The 21632-nt window shown below is 38.7% G+C and overlaps 1 protein-coding gene across 1 annotated transcript; it reads right to left on the bottom strand.

Moving 5' to 3' along the window:
- LOC144205594 (heparan-alpha-glucosaminide N-acetyltransferase) lies at positions 1–21122 on the bottom strand. Its single transcript, XM_077730083.1, has 21 exons — positions 20996–21122; positions 20636–20730; positions 20399–20520; positions 19405–19523; positions 17835–17904; positions 17682–17739; positions 17509–17527; positions 16380–16503; positions 12867–12943; positions 12217–12247; positions 11975–12135; positions 10163–10275; positions 9508–9629; positions 8919–9042; positions 8751–8837; positions 7676–7753; positions 4671–4741; positions 2647–2759; positions 968–2559; positions 768–898; positions 1–161 (listed from the first exon to the last, which is right to left on the bottom strand). The coding sequence occupies exons 1-19, from the start codon at positions 21069–21071 to the stop codon at positions 2378–2380; spliced, it is 1842 nt and encodes a 613-aa protein (XP_077586209.1). The 5' UTR covers positions 21072–21122; the 3' UTR covers positions 1–161; positions 768–898; positions 968–2377.
- Positions 21123–21632: the final 510 nt, after the last annotated feature.

Raw genomic sequence — 21632 nt, forward strand, 5'->3', positions numbered from 1 at the left:
CAACCAGCAGCAGCAGAGCAGCAGGATCAGAAGCCCCCCCACCGAAGCTCCGATTCCCCGCAGGAGAGCGCAACTTGGCCGCATCTTCTCCAACCATAGGTGAAAGTTGACGCATGCAAAATGCGAGTCACTTGGACGACGGAAGCATTGAAAGCCAAAGCCTGAAAATACCAACAAGTCCAAAATGAAAGCAAGCAGGCAGGTTGGCAGGCGATCTCTCCTGGAGGTCGGCGTCCCACGCGTGGTGGATCCGGCAATCCGGTGCGTGGCTGCGAGTGGCTGCTTTTCGCTTGTGCGCCTGCACGGATTGCGCGTCTGATTGCATGTGCGTGCGCGTACGTGCGTGTGTGCGTGTACGTGCGCGCGTGTGTGCGTGCGTGTCGGTGTGGGGGAAGAGTTGCTGACCGCCTCATTGCCCACGCTGTTTCCGCAAGAGTACAATTTAACAGCAAGTCAGTCATGTCATCAACAAGAAAATAATGAATGACAGCTATTTCGTGCCTTATTAATATTCATATTAGGAATATTATAATTTTTTTGTCATGGAAAAACAATAACATTAAGATCCAGCGTCCACTTATGTGGAAATTATGCATGATGAGACAAAAGAGGAAACAGTTTTAAATAAAAGGCACTTTTTGAAGAAGTTGGCTGCCATTGACAGCAATAGACGTCCAATTTCATTAGATTGAAGGGGGTAAATTTGCATTTTGACATCATTCAAAACATATACTGCTTGTTTCATTGCATAGGATAGGAGCACTCACTTGTTTTTTTGCAGCAAGATCTACTTTTCAATGAACTGTGTCGTTAGGGTTCGAATTCCAGGATGGGCAAAGCGGTCCTGGAGGATCGCTCCGGGTTCCATTGAAACAGAATCGAACCAATGGAGGTTGTGCTGAAATGAGAAGCATCTGATTGCAATAACATAGCACAGAATGCATTTTAGGTATCACATAAGACTTACTGTAGGGGTCTTCAAACTTTTTTTGCTCCAAGATCTTCTTTTTAAAGAGTTCACCTTCAACAATCTAGCTTTTTTTTTACAGGCCACTGAACATTGGACTCTATTAATATGTAAGGGAGGGTCAGTGAACTGGGATGAAAACCCACTCTCAGTTCCTAAAACTGAATGACTGCAGACATGGCAAATTCACAAAAGCTTAACCAAGGAAATTGACAGAGGGGAGATATTAAAATGTTATTTACAGGCAATCTACCAATAGCATCTTGGTGATCTACGTAATGGAGGTCTATAGAACATCTATAGCTTGAGACTTGGAAATGACAACTTGTTAAATGCTTACTTGTAGCAGAGTGAGAGAGACTGTGGGAATTTTTCCTACTTAAGAGTGTGTGTGTGGAGTGATGCATCACTGCTGCCTTAGGGCAGAAGACCAGTCAACGCTTTCTTTGCAAGCCATGTCTACTACGTACTTGAAGCGGTAATTTAACTCACAAGACTGCGTGCATGTCACAACCTCTCAGAAATTGCACTCATAGTACATTTACGACTACTCTATTCGTTATGGTTTGGGTGTCAAATTCATTTTTATCATTAAAACTTTCTTGGGTTCAACAGAGATGCAAAAAAAGTACATTTTAATTCACTCAGAATCATACTTAAGACATGCTGACATGAGCGTTCGAATACGTATATTTACAGCGAATAGGAGTACACATCCATCCTGTTTTGACTATCAAGGGACGAACCAGATCATTATATGATATAGAAGTCTGAGAAGCCACCATTAGAACATTGGATCCTGGATAACATTTCCACATGACAGACTATAGCTACCCTGAGACGTATGCTTAACAATAATCAATAAGAGCAAGGCATTGTGGTCCTTTGGACATGCCATGTCAAACCACAAGTCTCTAAGAAAATCGTATTTAATGTTTGGGATGGCATCGACATAGGTTTTGCTTATTATCCTCTGATGTATTGCATTTAATTTCCCTAATTTTCCAACAGTGTGAGCTAAGAATTGAGGCTCCCATTAATGTGAGTTGTGCATCTTGACCCCTATTAAAGTATTGTGACTTACACAGCAGATGGCACAAACACACACACACACATCTACACATCCAAAGACAAAGAATGGTATCCATGGCAACAGAACTATAATGGCCATGACCCGGCATGTGCTAGAATCACTCGGTCTAATTTGCCAAGTACCACAACACTATATTTGATGGATTCCCTGAAATTAATTAACACATTTCCAGGACTTAATAGCAGCTCTAATATGATGAATAACCATTTTTACAATATGGTGTGTTAATTGGTGGCTTTAAAATATCAACATATTTACTGCTTAATTATGTAAAAGCTTACGATTTGGCCAAAAATAAAATGGGAAAGGATATTTGTTCAAATTTTAAGGAATATTTTTTTTCTATATAGGAGGTACGCAATGATCACCCACAATGCCGTTCCCCATAGACTTTGAAAAAGCCACTCCCAGTGGCTTTGCTGGAAACGCATTTCCCAACTGAATGGGAAATAGAAACCTAATAAAGAATGCCCGACGTACACCAAAATGGAGTTCATCCCTGTGGAAGACAACAGCAAGTTTGAAACTTGTACCTTTTCTTTTGTTTTTAACACAATGAGTCTTTTAAGGGCCAATGTGTTATCACCTGGATACAGGAACGGTCGTCCACCCCACCATCCCATAACGTCTGTGATCCAGTACATGGCTGCTAGCAACAGAAAGGACAGACAGCCCATGCATGTCACATAGGACAAAGACCTGAAAAAGAAAAAAAAAAAATCACACGATAAGGTTAGATCACAGGTGTCAAAGTGGCGGCCCGGGGGCCAAATTTGGCCCACCGAATCATTTTGTACGGCCCGAGAAGCTAAATCATGAGTGCCGACTTTCTGTTTTAGGAGTATAGATGTATATTAAATTTCCTGATTTCCCCCCTTCTAAATCAATAATTGTAGTTTTTTTTAAATCAATTTTCTGTGTGTTTTTAGTTCAAAAATCATTTTGTAAAATCTAAACAATATATTTAAAAAAGCTAAAATAAATATTGTTTTAGATCTATTAAAAAACGGGATATTCAGCCCCTTTAATCCATTTATAAAAAGAAATATCTAAATATTATATCTAAAAGGGTCATGCCCACATGAAATCGAGTTGACGTTAAAGCGGGCCGCCAACCAACCCGAATCTGACACCCTTGGTTTAGATAGAAAATTATCTCAGCTACACTTTGACCTGTGAGACGAACTAAAACCATTATTCCCCAAAAAGTATAGACGAGCAAAAGCGGACGTTTGGCGCGTGCCCCGTGGCCTCCCGCCAGCCGGCCGTGTCCCGTCTGCTCCTAAGTGCAAGAATGTTTGATGCAATATCATCTAATGTAAAGTGGCCGCCTCCCCCCGAGTCTGGAAGATGGCTTTCTCCCTGTTTTTTTTTTTCTTTTATCTCAGCTGAAGTGGGGCCAAAAAGGACTCTTGGCTGGGAGTTAATTACCGCCGGGCATCCGAGGCTGGGACTCATGCTGGAGAGCTCAATAACCTGTGCGTGATGAACTGCCTATAAAAGCTGGAGCAGGTAATGGCCGGCCGGGAGGGATGAGTATCGCTTGAGTTAGGAGAAAGGCCCTATGGAACGTCAGTAAGAATTTGCTTACACATCACACATGGAAATGAAGAGGTGCCCATCATTCTAGGAGAATTAAAAAAAATAAATATAAATAGCGTGTGAGTACAAGTGCAATCCTTACAGAAAGTGGATTTACACTTAACAGGGCATTCACTTTGGATACCGTTGAACATGCTGGTCAAAATAAATTGGACCTTAAAGTTAAATATTGGGAAATTATGTACATATAAATTTGAGTGGTAATAGGGGCCATAAGAAATGTGTGTTTATCTTTTTATGGATTAAAGAGTTTTGGAATGTAATTTATTGTTATAATTTATATAGTTGTGATGAAATTTGGTTTTTGTTAGAATTTTCAAAATTAAGGCATATATGTTTAACTAGTTGAAAAAAGTACAGTAACTAAATAAAATAGTACTAAATAAAATAATAATAAAATAAGTAAATAATAAAAACTCATCATTTAAATGGGAAACGAAAAATGAGCTAAAACAACCAGACAATCTCAAGATAAATACTGAATAATAACTTAAAAACAGTTAATTTAATATGCCACATTTAGCATTTTGGCTTTGATGAGATAATTTTTTTTTCTACTTTAAACTTTTAATTTGAGCACTTTCTAGCCATCCTTTTAACCAATGCTAAGTTATCTTACTTTTCCAATTTTGCTATTTTCTTATAGTCTTTTTCTCCGAATTGTCACTCAATCGTCTGTGGTTACGTTGATGCTTTTCCCAGATTCGGCTGCCATTCCATCGCAGAGCAAGTGCTGTTGGAGGGGGTGAAAAAGTGAAGAGGAAGAAGAAGAGGAGGAGGGGGTCCCCATTTTGAAGCTCGTAAGGAAGAGTAATCACGTTAGTAGGATGGATATGAGCACGTCACATCGCACCTACCCAACAAGCGAGGTGATTATTTACAGCCCAGGCTGTCATTAGGGCTTACTAAACGCGTGTTTTAGTAGCCGTGATTTGCGCCCTTCGGAAAAACGGCACCTTTCTTTTGGTGAGAAAAAGAGCTGGATTTAGAGGGTCAGGAAGCACTTACCAAAGGTTCTTATTGACAGGTATAAATCCTTCTTCTCGCGTGCACTTAGAAAGGACGGCCGCCAAGATTCCCTAAGGGGGGAAATGAAACAGATTTCAAATCGATAAAGTGCGTTGCGTCGGGCCACTACGATTCTGCACATCACGGGATCGGAATCCATTAAAAAACTAAAGAAGAAACGCTAGCACTTGATCGGCAAGCGAGTGGCGTCTCCTCAAAGTGAGGTTGACGCCGACCCCTTGACCTTTGGGTCTCCAAACACTCAGTGTCTCTCATCTCTTTCCATTTAGATATCATTTTTGAAGGAGCATTTTTGCACGCAAGGGAGAGAAAGCCAGCCGGGGCAGAGATCGGAACCAGTGCTTGTTGGCTGGATATCCATCATCCGCATATAGATGACAGAATCGATGGTGTGGAAATAGCCTAGCCAGCCGGAGCTCAATTCAGCCTGCGGGCTCTCCGGGTTGCACGAAGTGGGATGAGGCAGGCGGTTTGGCTATGTGGGCCAATCGCTCAATTCTAATCTCTCACTTCTACCGCCTGATCGTTGGATTTTAATTAACATGCCTCCTTGTTGTTTTGCCTCTTTTTCAATGGCCCCAAAAAACAATCTGCCTGAGAAATCAGACCAAAGTGGGTTTGGATTTTAGGGTTCTGTGGAAAAGTTTTGTGGTCTTTTGGTTGGCCTTCAGCAAGAATGCACAAGGTGGCCTGCTAATGTCTAAAACATTGACGCTTCCTGTAGCCACGCGATTGCGGTTTTATTAAGGCCAGGTTGCTAAAGTCATTAAGTAGGTCAAAAACAGGACAGGAAGAGATCTAGAAGTTATAAGTGACATGCAATTGCCCGGTAAATCAACAAGAATGTCATAAAAATCAATCGGGAAGTCAACTGAAATTGACAGAAAGTCATCATGAAATGTCAAAGAATCAACGGGAAAAAAATGGTTTTCTGTGAGTAATAATCCACAAAAATTGGACATTTTTGCCTCCTGTTATCAAGGAATACTACAATTCTCGGCCAAAGTCATCAGTTTGAGTAGCAGCCACATCATTAACTGTTCAACCGTGGTTTTGTGGCAAATCATAAAAAGGCACGTGTTTATTCATCTCTTTACGCATTGCTTTAAGGGAGAGAAAAAAAATCAAGAGGAAGTTAAATAGATCTCATTTGTTTCACTAGCCTTCAGCCAACACTCTTGGAAAAAAAAAAAAAAAAAAAACAGGCCTGTAATATTCACTGCCGGAAGACATTTGTCTCAAATTCAGGTCAATGATAGAAAATGTTCACGCCAGAAATGAAATTGATTGTCCTGAATAACCAATGGGACTTGTATAACACCAAGTACTTTCAATTCAGTGGAAAATAATAAAAATAAACATGAACACTGTAAAAAGTCATGCTTTTTGGGTTTTTCTTGGCCATCAAGTTTGATTTAAAAGCCAGCCTATCCGACTCCATCATCACATTGAGTCACATGACTAGATAGCACTTGAGGCTGCTATTTCAAAATCCACGCATAAAGCAACCTGAAGATCTGATTCAAAAAATAAATAAATAAAATAAAGTAGAGGTCTTTTACATGGCCAGCTGTCAATCTTATCGGCCTCCTGCCACGTTTTGAGATGCAAAACAGGTCATCTGGTCTAACCATCGCTTCTCCCTATGGGACACATTCCCCTCTCAGTGAAATCCAGACCAGTTTGGCTGATTTTTTTTGGTTGGCTTTTTTTGTGTCTAGAGACCACCCAGAGTAAGGTGAAGCTCCAAAACAAATATTAACTCCAAGTGAGTATGTGCTGAAAACCTTTTTTTTTTTTTAATGACTTCTGCTCTTTGTTATAGCAGTTTATCATTACCGCCATGTATTTGGTCAGCAAATATTTGCAGATAGTTAGCATGCAGGTGAGCAACCTTGCACTCTCACTCTCTCTCATGCAATATACCGGACATGTTTGTCCATAAGATAAATATTGTGAGCATTGCTTACTACTAAAAAAATGGTGTCAAAATGATAGTAAAAAAGTGGTAGAAGCGGAAATAGTTCACTATTAAATTGACAAAAAACGCGAGTAGAAAGGATACTATTTGAATAGTTGTTTCTAGACTAAACTACAAACAATGGTTTAGAGTTGTATCTTTTACAGTTCATCAAATTACAATAAATTGTATAATTTTTAAATTTTTCAAGTGAGGGAAACTGAATTTTAAGCAGGACATTGTTTTGTTTTCTTGTTTCTCAAATCATATCATCAATCATTTAAAATTGAAAGTATCCATTTTTCATATCACTGTATGTAATTTATTTTAGCATTTAAACAAAATTTAAAATACTAATACTAACAATACACTATTTACTTATAATGTACTGTCGACAAAATATTTCCAATTTTACACATTTCTGCTGTATTTTGTCATCCATAAAATATTTCCCTGCATTTAAAATACTTATTTACTATGTGAATTTTACAGAGAACATTTTTTTTTTAAAATTTTTCCTCTTAAAATAGTATAAAATAGATTTCCAGTCTCTTAACCTAGCCATGTGAACTTTCCAAACTGCTATTTTCTTTACAATTTACATTTAGTACCATATCTAGACTATTATTTGTATTTCAATCATTATTTATTTTGTAAAATAAAATAACACTTTTGCTTCTACACTAATCCACAGGATATTTAGGCATATTTTTCCCCCCTCCAGAGTCATTGAACATGACTTGAGTTGAACAATCTGGAGCTCCAAATGAGACAGCAAATCTCCCCAGTGACGCTAACAAGTCGGAAACACAACCCATGTGGGTGCTTTTAAAATGACCTGAAATCCCACCCGTCCCCACTACTAAGCCCTGCTAATGAATGGCTTCAACACTGATGAGTAACAACTATGTGGCCTCAAAAACAGCCCCCAAAAAAACTTTGCAACATTTACCTGCCCTAATAAAGCATTAAACCAAGTGTGCCATTCAGTCAAAACATGGACTCCAACTACCAAATGACCTACCAAGATAATGGCCCACGTGAGGAACCTGCTGAGGATGTGGATATTCTTCCCCTTGTAGAAAATGATAATTTTCCCAGCCTGCGGGCAAATATAAAAGAAAACAATAAATGAACAATATTCATTTTAGGACAATTTAAATGCATCACTGGACAAGAAGCTGTTAATTCATTTACATGGCCTTGTGTAACCCAATAGGCCTGGGAGGTGTCCCTGATGTGGTGCCCACCCCGGCCCCCATCACGTGGAGCCAGATGCAGGGTGTAAAGCATCTGCACCCGCGCTTTAATTTGGTGATGATGAATATATCTCAGCTGAGGACATTAGCGCTGGCCGGCAGACACCTGGCGTGTCATCTAACACGGCTCGGGCGCCCAAATTCCGTCGGGAAATGAAAAATGTTGGATTTGGATAGGCAGCTTCTCACTACAAAAAGTGTTGAACACACGCTGCTGCTAAGCGTTTTGTCACATTGCCGCCTCAGGAATCAAAGTTCTTTCCAGACAACGTTTTTCAAGGCAGCTGTGCATAAAGAACCTGAAATAATACGGACCAATATGTATTGTCTACGACTGACTGGCGACCAGTCTGCAGTTTAGTCTGCCTTTTGCCTGAATTCAGCTGGGAAAGGCTCCAGCACCCCACCCGCGGCCCTGACAAGGAAAAATGGTGTTGAAAGAGAATGAAGGAAGAATTTTAAATCATTTACAAAACACTTGTTTCAATGGCACGGAAAGCTGAACAGTTAAATTAAGTTAATCTCTTAATTTATTTATTCAATCAATGTTGTTTCTATTAGCATTGTATTATAAATACTGTACTTATACTTATTAAAAAATAAAAAAAACACAGAATTATAACTAATTATAAAAAAAAATTTGTTTTAAATGATTGAAAATACATGTCACATTTTATTGCCAAAAAATGTCTTATACTTTCTCTAGTTTATTTTACAGGACAACTTCATACTACCACATAACTTACTCTGACTGAATACTCATGGAGTATGAGTTAAGGCCAGTATTAACTGAAAATAGGTATTGACAAAATTTGACCAAATGAACACATGTTGTTTTACCTGCATTCCCAGAAATCCCATCACAATGGAGTTGATTGTACCCAGAATCCCCTCTGGGTCAAATGGCTGTGTAGTGTGATACATTTCCTAGAAAAGGCAGAAAATGGGGTTCAAATTCATCCCATTAACATAAACCCAAAAGTAAAATTCCATTTTAAAGAAGCTTACTTTACAGGTAGGATACCGGTACATGTTGTCCCCAAATATCAACCTGTCAATGTACCCCGCTGCCCCTCCTGTGCAGTTTGGGTAAAGACCACCATCTCCGATTCCACCGGCCCCCAAATACCCTCTAGTTGTAACACAGATATCAAAATGAAATCATTATCCATACTGAATTAAACATAGCTTGCAATTGAAATGAAAACAAACATTTTATCTATTTACCACAACTCTTTCAAATCATGAATAAAAACTGTAAAGTCTAAAAGAGCAGTTTATCCCACAATAGCCAAAACAGACCATGTTTGTTAATAGGAAGCACCCAAAAAAGTAGCACTTAGCAAAGTACTCGGAGCGAAGAAGATGGATATTCTGCCTCGCCACCTCCTAGCGCACATGACAGAGCCAGATAGTCTAATTACACCCTCTGAAGCATTCCACGCAAGCCCATAAATCACTCCACTTCATAACGGCAACAGCACAAGGTGCACGCAAAGAAATGAGGAGCACGGAGAGGTCGCTGCAATTTACACCTCGGCTACTCAAGACAGACAGACGGATGAGTCAGTCCATTCACATGAATATATATACGTACGTGGGGCAGTTGGGTACAGGCAAGAGGAAAGTGAGACATAGCCATAAGGTCTCCAGGAGGATGATGGTCAGCCACTGGGGCCAGTACAACACTACGTCCTGGATGGGGGCCCACCACTGAGCCTGTGGAAAAAATTATTCAAATCAATCTAGTCTTTTAGTGCCATTGACGATGACAAATGTCCAATTGTGAGGCTTTTTTATCCATCGTCTTTGAATTTGCAGTATATCGCTATCAAATTTACAGGTTGCAGTGGATACCACAGCCTGAAAATAATTGTTATCAAGGCCTGTTAAAGCTAAAATAACAAGTCTTTTTTCCCAAATGTAACAATTCTAATGTACAGACCTTTTTCCAAATTGGACCCAAATGGTTCAACACTCATTTAATGATGAATCAAATTGAAATAAAACCATAAAATGAAAAAGTAGCACAATCTTAACCAATAGTAAGTACTATACTCAAATGAAAGTATACTAAAAAAAAATGTAGCTTCATTATAAAAAATATACTTGATCGTCATAATAACCTTTAAACAATTGGCCAATATTTTCCTTTGAAAAAATATATTCATGGTCTTTTTTAATACTTAAAATAAGTCAAATAAAGCAGTTTTATTTTCTTTTGCAAAAACTGAGACAGCAAAAAACCTTACGGTCATCGGCTGGTTGACTTTGTGTCCCCAAAGAATTTGCAGTAGAGCCAAAACAAAGTAGGTGAAACCCAAACGCTGCAGCACCCCTGGGATCCTGAGCCAAGACCAGGACACTGCAACACATGACCAATACATGAACACATACATCGCTCACTTGGCCTCAAGTTGTTCCTGCTGATCTGAGCGCATTATAAATCAGCAAAAGTGATCATATTGGTAATGGGATCTCATCCCACCGATTGGCCCGCCGCATTCCAGAGAAGACGGATGGACGGCACACAAATCCGCTGAGAATGTCAGCATGGCGGATACAGATGTTACAAAGCTGATCAAAGGTTCCGACTTATCTCTTCGTCTTAGGAAATTGAGTTCGATAAGATCGAGTCTTGGCTGAGAGATTGATGGCAATCTACACATTAGTTAATTGAAAAGCACTGTACTAAAAAAAGGAAAAAAAGTGTTGTAAAGGCAATGAAATCCCAATCATCGATCAGGTCACAAATATGGTTACAGAAAGGAATCTTGAGAAAAGGCTTACTAATTTTAGGTTTTCTCAAACATCTACAAAATTTTGGAAATGATCTGCAACAAAATGTGACTCAAATACTATAACAGATGTCAAAAATGACCAAATTATTTCTGTCACACAGTCAGTAAAATGCACAGGTTGTCTACAGCCAGCTGCAAAAGCAAGTTATGCTCAAAAGGGAAGCAATCAGTCAAACTAAAATCACACCAATCAATTCTGCCTGACTGGAAAAGCTGTTTTTTTTTTGGTAAAACAAACTATGTGCAGGGTGATAAAATCAATTTTTTTAAACATTTAGTTTTCTCCCTTAGCTGGGAAATCACAAATTGCAGTTTGATAGGACTATATTTGCTATTAAATAATCTGGCATCCTAGTAATCATCATACAAACATCATTTAAATGTCGCTCCTATATATAAAACTCAATGTAATTATGATATTCCAATAAAATGAGTACACAACGCATTTTCCCGTACTTGTTTCCTCCTCTAAATAATTCCCGAACCACCCAACAGTCTAATGGTTTAATGTTGATGTGAGGTGACTCACAGTAGATTTCAGCGTCTACTACGGGTTCCTCCGTGACAACTGACATTGACAAACACTCCAATAACGTGAAGGGATTCTGTTATTAGATCAAAGCGAGTGACAAAACAGTCCAGGGTGTCCTTGGAGAGCGAGGTCGAACCTCCCTCCACTTGATGCTAAAAGTCACATTGTTGTGAGAAGCAACGAGAGCAGCAGCTGCACCAAGCCGAGGCCCGTAATTCTATCTCTTTGTAATCGTCCATTACCGCTCTGCTTGTTTTTGCTCAATCTTCCCCTATTAAAAGTCCCCTGGTACTGAATGGCCAATACGCCAGCGCTCACACAATAACAATATTTTTGTTAACCCGGTTACACAGACGTGCACCTGGGAAAAAAGTCCATTAACGACTAGCTAATGTGTGAAAGGGCGGCACATGAACCTTAGCCGCCTTGCCTGCTTTTAATCCTTAAACTAACGCAGCTTTTAGCACAAATCATCAGTTCGGATCCCTTAACATATTCATGACCTAAAGCGGGAAGATTTTTTTTTGTGGCTCTTCACTAAGGTCCACTTTGTGCAACTAGTGTGGCTGACTCTTCTATTTCAAAGGAACAAGTAAGTACATTATTCATGTGGCGAGTGGACTAGCTATTATGCTTTAATGATGTTCCCAGCACAGAGAAGTAAATAACAAACTTGTCCGCAAACAGGATATGCATGTTCCATTAGCAGGAGACACTAATTTTGCACCTACGTGGTCCGTCGCGCGGGGAATAGTTGAGGAAGCAGAAGCCGAGCGTCAGCAGCACCGCAGTTCGCCATGTGATCTTTTTCAGCAGCTGCAGGCGGCTGAGGCCTCTCTTCTGGGCCGACCGGAACGCCAACACTACGGACGTCCCGATGATGAAGACGAACCTCAAAGAAACGGCAAAAATTCATTGTAAAATGTGGTTTTCGGGGGGAAAAGTGTGGTAACAAACTCAAATTGTGACTTACCACGGCATGACGAGATCGGCTATAGTCAGACCTGGAATAAAAATACCATATCATTCAGATATAGGAATCAGGTAAAATAAGAATGGGGTTTACATCTGTATTTTCTGGAATATAAGTCACACTTTTTCATAGTTTGGCTGGGCCTGCGACTTATACTCAGGTGCGACTTATATACAGCTTTTAAAGCATATTTTGTGTTTTTACAGCTATAATTATTAAGATGACCTCCTGCAACTCCAAAAGTTTTACAACAAATACAAACATTTATTTTTCTTCCTAAAAGTAAAGTATCTGTTAATATCATGATTAATAAACAGGCATAGTGCTGTGACAGTAGCAGTCCTTGCAGTGCGGCAAAGATTCATCACATCACCTGTAAAATCAATGCAGTTATAGATTTGGCAAAGATGCTATCATAGAACTTCAAGTGTGCACACCTTAAGGCAAAAAAAAACTCATTCTGAAATACAGAAAAACAAAAACCTGTTTTGATTAATTAGGTTTTGCCTCTGCCCTTATCTTAAATTAACATTTAGTATACAGTTTATAAATTGTATTAAATCCCATTGAATTAAATTGATGTTACCTCAACATTTGTCTAAAATAAATATACTACCATTTTCTTGAAGCCTAAAACTAATATACTTTACCATTCCATGGTGCATGTTGAAAAAACCAGTAGCCCCCACCACCATAGTTGACAAACACCATTGCCGTAAGAGCAAACCTACAAAGACAACATCAGAAAAAAATGGACAATCATTTTCTACTCTGCTCAATAAAATATTGCATTACAGATGATTATTTATAAATGTTTACTGGCTAATGAGCTTCACGTTGGTGTGTTGCTACTTAGAAAATTCAATCAGAATCCAAAAATACAAACTCAAGGGATTTATTTGGTGTTATGGTGAATATGCATTTACTGACTGGGTGCCATAAGCATTTAAAACCTTTTATTTAATGAAAAAAAATCAGATACTAATTAAAAAGTGTTGAAATTCTGCCTATATCACACACCCAAGAATGCAACTTGAGCAGTATGAATCACTCAGGAAATGAACACTTGTCCTCTGCATCTCCTCGAGCAGAACTGCTGACTAAAGGCTTTATAGTCGCTAATATATGATACACTTTATGCTTTGCAGTGAGCAAGACTGCGGAAACACTGAACGCCTGATGGACTACTTCACTGACTCCTGTGCATGGCTGAGAAAAAGCTGGCAAATGAGAGAAATATGCACCGAATACTTTTACAAAATCGAGATTTAGTGGCTAACGATACAACGACATTAGAGCTCTCGAGCCATATCTGGCTCTCTATATGAGGTTATCAGCAGACTCCAACTTTAATTTGGTTTGTATATTATAAAAGTGAATGTTTTACGTTTTTTTCTTACTTTTAATATTTGAAAAATACTCTATTTTGTGGAAAATAGTCTATACAAAGAATCCTGATTCAATTGTGATGTTGATTTTAGTTTTTAAATCACGATATGATCATTTTTGGACAGACTATGATTTCATCATCCAAAATACATCAAGAATATCTCGTTTGATTTAAGTGGTATTCAATAGTGAAAAGATAGCTTTCAAGTGTCATAATGAAATCAGTAAAAAAAAAGTTCCAGTCAGTGCGATAAGGCGTACTGCCTCTACTTTTGCCTCCATTGGATTAAAGGGCGAGCCAAGCCATTACTGCTCTTTTAGCTGCAGATACGAGATTTTAATCAGGCCCAATCTTCTGCAAAGGTCCATCAAAGCCAACTAGGCGCATGTGACCACATAATCTATTTGATGCTCACAAATATCGTTGAAGTTTTGACGAGCATATCCATTAGTCGCCATAGCGATAAAGACAAAGGTTAAATAAGTGACCAGACGAGACCTGGTAAAAGAAATGAATGTGATATGCGGGTTTATGAGCCATCTCCCTAATGAAAACGCTCCAGTTTGGGCAGATTAACCCTTGGTAGGTCACACAAGGAATTTAATGGCTTCCTATGACGGAGCTTGGCGTCCAATCCAATGATAACGTCGTTAAAATGGGCAGAGTCAAATTCTATGACATTTAGAGGATAAACATAATACAAATATACTTTGTATACTAATATATTTCAGTAGCTTTAATTTCATTCGTTTTTTTAAATGTTATTTTTCTTAATAAATGTATTCATCTATCAATAAATGATTCCAAAAATGTAAATACTGGTCAACCAAATGGTAATACGTATTGTGACCTAAATCTCTTAAAATGCAATGCTCTTGTATGTAAATGCCAGGTTTCTACTTATTATTTATTTATGTATTTTAATTAGCAAAAATAGTCACCTGCTCAATAGACCAGTTACCAAACATCATGTACTCAGAATAAAACTATAAAAATATAATAATAATGAACCATTCCCCCCTATTTTGCTGGAGAAATTTTTTTCAGGTTAAATTAGCTTATTTTATCATTCCTACTCAGTTTCAATCCCCAACATGTCTTCCTCTTAATATTTATACTCCTGTAATTGATTGATATGACAAAATCCTCATAGTATCAATGATTTATAGGCAACAGATTACTTCTAGACGGACCTGGCCGGCAGAAGTGAGCGGTTACGACTCACTTACAGACCTCTTTGATATGAATTATTGCGTATGCATTAGCAATTTCAATTCCACTTTCCGCCATGATATGCTGTGTTGCAAATATCAAGTTGCTACAGCATGATCAGAAATATTGGAACACTTCTTAATCTCCTGAAAAAAAAAATCAATCCATTTCTCACCCGAGATTAACAATATTGACATTGCATACATTACATAGGGTTCCTGCTGTTCAAACTTGGGGACATTTGTGAAACCCAATCAGAGGGAAAAACCTGGAACTCAGTCAAAAAGGGGGGCTTTGAAATGAATGAATCAGCCATCTGGCCAAAAGCTGGCAATCATCTGGTCTGCTTTATCATTTCTGCTAAATACTGACTAGGCAATTTCTTGCTTGCAGACTGGTGACAAGCTTTTAGTCGCATGGCACCAAATTAAAATGGGAATCCTTTTAGAAAAATTAACACGCAACCGTCCCCTGAACTGGACTTTATATCATGTCAGTGGGGGCAATTATTAGAAACCACATTTTGTGCACAACTAACTCCCTTTACTGTGAGGAATGGCTTAGTATTTATGGAAGATGACTGATGTCTGGGTTCTCTGGGCAAGAACTTGTCACTTACCCAGGGCAGAGATCATAAGTCAAAAAGGCTGAGACGCACTTTGATTAAGTATCTCTGCCAGGAATTCCCACATTATTACCAGTCAGGACATTTATACTGGAAGCAATAGGTTCAAAAATTATGGCAGTGGAACCCTATTTTCCACCAGCTCAACTAATGAAGTGTCCTAAAATGTCTACATCACTATATTTTGCTCTTTCATGCACAAATTAGGACTTAAAATAACTCCTTTAGCCCAATATCTGTCCAAAAAAAATACAATTCCGTCTCACTGGACTAAAAACAATGTACTAAAGTGCAACTTGTTGCCCCCTAAAATGCATTATAAACCTACAAATAGGCCAGAAAATCTCCTTCATCCTCTTCTTGAACCATGAGACACGGTTATGTGAATGCACTTAACCAGCTGAACTCCCAAAATAAATAAACGTTAAGCGTTGTTTTTTTGGATTGGGTGACTACACAATTGAATATCCCAATGCAAGCTGCAGATGGAGAAGATGTTAGTCATCTGTTGGATCCTCCATTGTGCTGCTGGCTTTTCTCCCTGTCTCAATTTTGGCAGGAGATCTATGGCCATGTGCATGTGTGCTGATATGTTGACTGTATTATTACATCAATTATTTGGCATGGGGGAGGTCAGAGCCACACCAGCATCCTGTTTCCAGAGAGCTGTGCTTTGTGTCTCCCACCCCAGGCCACAATTAAGGGAGCACAGATTCAATAACACATATCCACCCCGTCCAATAGGAAGACGCACACGGCATATATCGCCGAGACGCGCTCATATCAGACATTGCGCCTGAATTCTGTCCGAGCTGATAACAAACGCTTTTGTGACCAGACGATGACCCCTTTAATTTTCATTCTAATATCGGCCAGAGGATTTTTATCACGCTGCTGCAAAAAAGACGGTGATAGATCAAACAAATTGTCACGTACCCTCGGAAAGTGTCCAATGAACGTAGACGTTTGGGCTTTGTTTTTGTGGCACTGTCATCACTTTGTGTTGGTTGTGCTTGAGCCTGCAGGGGAAAGTAGAAAAAAGTCACACAGAAATGAAGTGCTTTACATCATGACTTAAAGTGGTTGCCATGTCAACATATAAGGTTGCTATGATCTATTGAGCATACAAGTTGCAATGTTTTGGTCCGTTTGAGACAAAGTTGCACAATGAGTACGTTTAAATACGTGCACATATTGTCCCTATTATATGATAGTTGTGAGTCATATATTAATTGAAAGATGGATTTGTGGAATGTTTTTCTTTTCTGGTTCACTAAAAAAGTTACTTTTTGCAAATTGTTTTACTGTTTACAATACTAGAATTTTACTATTGTATAATATACCATATATTAGTCATACCCTAACTGTGTTAAAAGGAAATGTTCCAATTTAAATCATTTAATCAGAGTATGAATATTTATTTTTGTTTATTTATCTATGCAAGAACTACAAAATGCTCATTCCCTGGATGGCAGAAGTTACAACTAACTTGTTTTCATCAGGTTTCTTTGCATTCTTATTATGCCCCCAATACTCGGAAGTATTTGTTTTCAATTTTCATATTATTTACCCCATTATTTGCAATGCACAACAATTGACATCCCAAAAATTTGAATTGGGCTTTAAATACACAAGTTTTGGGTGAAAATTGATGTCTCATGCCCTCAATGATGATTTAAACAAGTGGATTAAAACAACGTCTTTCATCAAGCACCATATTATCTTAAAATGATGCGAGGCTTTTGACATTTAAGACTCTTTTTTAGAGAGCAACACTCTCCCGTGGCCGTCTCAGTCAGATTATAGATGAATATGTTGGCCCCCATGCTGCACTTTAAAGGAGCAGAGCAGGAAGACCCTTCACTAATAAGCCATGATGGATCTACGTGCCCTCTACACAGCTTATGAAAGGATGAGGCATCTTGCTTGCAAGACTGAGAGGAGCCATTCATACTTAGCAAAAATGCAACCCATGAACTAAGATTAGTGTGGATGCCTCTGCGTCAGTCTGCCGCACAATTGGCTCTGCTAACATTTGTATCCATTTTCCTATTAGTGTCTCTACAGCTTGATGACTGGAGGCTCTGGGAAATTTTACCAGTCACAGACTGTCAATTTGCCAAAACTAAACAATGTAATGCAGTTGTTAGATCAAGTTTTTCTTGATAGCAAATAATGTGCTTACAAATTAAATCCATGACGTATATTTTAAAGTTGGGGGAGATGTGATAAACTTACGTTTTCAAGAGAGTAATTGAGTCTTCGAGAGAAAATTGCCTTGGATGTGCGACACTTTCTTTAAGAGACAATAGATATCATAATAAAATGTTATATTTATGTTCCAATTGAGACTAGATTAAATCACTTAGAAAATTGTTAAAAGTGACATACCTGTAAATGCATGGAGCAATAACAAATAAAAGAGCTATTATAGCCAAGGACAGAGTTGCCACCAAAATAGCTGGATAAAAAACAAAACAAAAAAAAAACATGGTCAATTATCAATATCATGACGCAACTTAAAATAAATTAAAAAAAATAATAAATCATAGTTTTTGAGGAAAACTGTTTAAATTAAAAAAAATGAATAACCTTTGGGCTAATCTAATAATCGGCCTAAATAGTTCAATGTAGCCAATTCCCTTGAGTTTGTGTATCTGTCAATCAGTGCCAAAGCCGATCCCCATGGGTGACGAACAAAAAAACCTAATGGACCCCCACTCTTGCTAAATCCATCACATAGGTAATCTAATCCTGCAGATACATATGTATGAAATACGAGGAACAGTTAGGCTACACATGACTACAAAATCCCTGCACTGGAGTTAAAGCATATTTTATATTAATATAAATCATCATCTGCAACCTTCAAATGTCAGCATTGTATTATAAACAACATTAAGTCGGTCTATAAAAGTAGATAAATGGGCACAGGAGATATCCGTGCGCACCAAAGTGGACGAAAAAAGGCTTGTTTGCCTTTTCAGGAGGAGGAACAAATACAAAGTAGCCATTAAAATGTGAACAGGCAGCCACGCTGTCACCCCATCTGGACATGGAGCGGCCACTTCAGGGCCTCTGGAAAGTCCTGGAATATTTGGCGTTTGCTGGTCAAAACATCATAAAGCTCTTGGCGTGTGGAGGGAAAACACACTTTACAGCGGTTGGGTACATTCTATTACTGTCAGACTAAATGTGAGATGAATAGCGGCACTTTGGAAAAACTAGATTAAGTTCATCAATACATTTGTGTAAGCCGGGCTCTTAATATGACCCAATATTTAACTTGAAGTTCTGGTTAAGGTGCCATTCTGTACCGGGCTATCGTTTTTAGGGCGACCAAACGTAACAAATGACCTGACGATGCGTCCAATCAATGAGCTGGACTTTAAAATACCCCAGCACGGCTTGAGCTGCTGACCAGACCATTACTTAAACCGAGGCTACCCTGTGGGGAGTTGGTGTAATCACCAGTGTGTGTAGCTAATGGAAGCTCATCATCCTGCGAGGGGTGCAGTTCCACTGACCGTATATCTGCTCACATAATGGCTTCCCTGGCCTTAAAAGTGAGATCCACAACATAATCTGCAATATTGTTAAGTAGGGTGTACATTATGGACAGAGATGCTTTCAAAATCCCATTATGCCCTAATCCTTCCTTCCACCCTCCCTAATGTATTCCCCACACAGGTCTGGCTGGACCTTCCAAACAATAAGAAAAGCTTTTGCTTTTCATCCCTTTTGAAAAAAAAAAGCATGTCTCGTGTGATCAATACTGGCTATCCCATGAGGAGGAGGAGAAAATGGTCCTTCCTCTATGTGACAGGTGTCAAAGGTGCGGCCCGGGGGCCAAATATGGCCCGTCGCATCATTTTGTGCGGCCCGAGAGAGTGTTTTTTTCCTCAAATTTTGTTCACCAGCCTTTTCGGATGGGAAACCATAAGCGTGATTAGACACTTACGCAGGTAGGTATTGTTTGCTTTTTGAAGCACAACATGAATGCAGGTGGCGTTGCTGGCATTATCTGATCTGAGGATCCGTACAGAGTAGTGACCACCTTCCTCATATTTCTGACTCCATCTGCATTCAAAACAGTCAAATAGAGTTATTATATTTCACATGTATGGGTGATGCAGTGCTGAGAGCTCAGAGTTATTTTAAAAACCAGCAGAAGTACCGACTTATATTTTTCCAACTGAAATGCATGCTATTTTTCTTCATATTTTATTGCATTCCCCTTGGCTGAAGGGGTTTGCAATTGTGTTTTTGTCTAGTTTACCCATCCATCCTTTATCTTCTATCCGTTAGCCTCAAAGAATAATTGAACACCAGCGAAGCTCTAGAGTACCACCTAGTGTTTCTTAATCTGAAGCGCATCTATTCCTAAACAATTTCCGACCCCCAAAACCTTGCAAAGCATGCTTCCTTCCATTGATCCACACTTAGAATGATATACTAGCTATCACTTAAATTGTTTTTTCAAAGGGGAAAGGAAATCGATAGTAGCACAGCCTGGTTCGAGACCTCTGTATTGACGAATGAAGCCTGCGGAGATGTCTTAAAATGTGCCCCTTGACCCTTCTATCAATTTGTTTTCAGGTGACCCCTGAGTGGAGAACATCAGAGTGTCTTTTTATCATACCTGACAGTTTATTTATGACTATTGCGGTTTCTAGTTTCAACTTCGCTGTGAGGTTTTATGCGGATTTGCCGCTGCGTTTAAATTTAGTGACCTTCATATTAGAATGTCAGTTCTTAGGAAACCTATCAAAAACAACTGATCAATATCTACTGAGGTTGTACTTCCAGAGTAGGCATAACTCAGTCACAAATACACTCCCATGACACTGTAAATTATCTATTTGACGAGTGGTCCTGCAGAATACACCCCAATTTAACATAAGTTCATAAATACATCAGTTTTCCGGTTTTAAATTCAGTATTTTTTTTCTTACCTGCACAGAGTTACATTCATCTCGTTGAATTCCACTTGAATACTCAAAGTGAATTTGGTGCTGATGATTGCAGATGCATTGTTGTTACTGGCTTTCACACGGACCAAATGCTGGTACACACACTCAAAAATGAAAGTTGGTTATCAGTATCAATATTTACTCTAACTATAAAAAGTAATGAAAAAAATCGTATTGCTTAGCATTTGTTGTTGCCTCAAATTTAGAGGTAAAATTTACCTTATAGCAAAAATCTGAAGTGTATAAGATCTCCACTTCATGGGACAGCTGGTTATGAAATATTAACAAAGCCTGGTCCATTTTCAAGGTGGGCGCTGCATGGAGACAAATAGCACAGATTTACAATGTGCGTGTGACACTTTATGTTTATCGTAAATACTATTATAATGTCATTTTTTTCAGAACATTTTTCAACATCAGCTAGGAGGGGAAAAATGTTTAACAAGAATTTTCATTTCTATGAAGCAATAATTCATTTTTATCATCAGATGGAAGATCTTCTGTGAATTATATTAAAATAACAAAGTATAAAATAAGACAAGTGTGATGCCTACATGCCAAAAAACAAACTTGACTCACCAGATGCTGTGTGAGCTCCAGAACTACTTGTGAAAATAGCAACTAAAGTCAAAGACAACACTCTGACCAACTCCATATTGTCACTATAAAACACTTCCTCTGCTCATCTTTACAACTCCAGTAAAAAAAGAATGGTCAAAGGGCGGTTTGTGAATATGGGCTGTGGTTCCGGTCATATGGTTTGACCAAAACAAAATACGTATACTAGATAACCAATATCTATACGAATAAGTAAATCACCATTAATGTGATATGTAACTTGAGTATGTTTGAAAAAAAAATGTGTATCTAAATAGTTTTTGTTGTAGTTTTCTAGTGTTGAGTAGCCAGAAAAAAAACAACACAGGCCCAGGGAGAACATGCAAACTCCACACAGATAGACCAACATGGATTTGAACCCAGGACACCAGAGCTGTGAGGCCGACACGCTAACCACTCACTCCACCGCACCGCCTGTATACACATCTATGACCCTATTTATAAAAAAATAAATTAATAGGTAGAACTTGAAAAAGGGGTGTGCATAGGCCATTTTTTGAACTCCTTCATACTGCTTACTCAGTAAAAACAAGCATTTTTTTCCTTCAGGAATTCAGTAGTGTTTAAAGCCAATCTCACACGCCCCTTTGTTTCATCC

Source organism: Stigmatopora nigra, chromosome 12, assembly GCF_051989575.1.
Source record: "Stigmatopora nigra isolate UIUO_SnigA chromosome 12, RoL_Snig_1.1, whole genome shotgun sequence".
Classification (NCBI taxonomy): Eukaryota; Metazoa; Chordata; class Actinopteri; order Syngnathiformes; family Syngnathidae; genus Stigmatopora; species Stigmatopora nigra.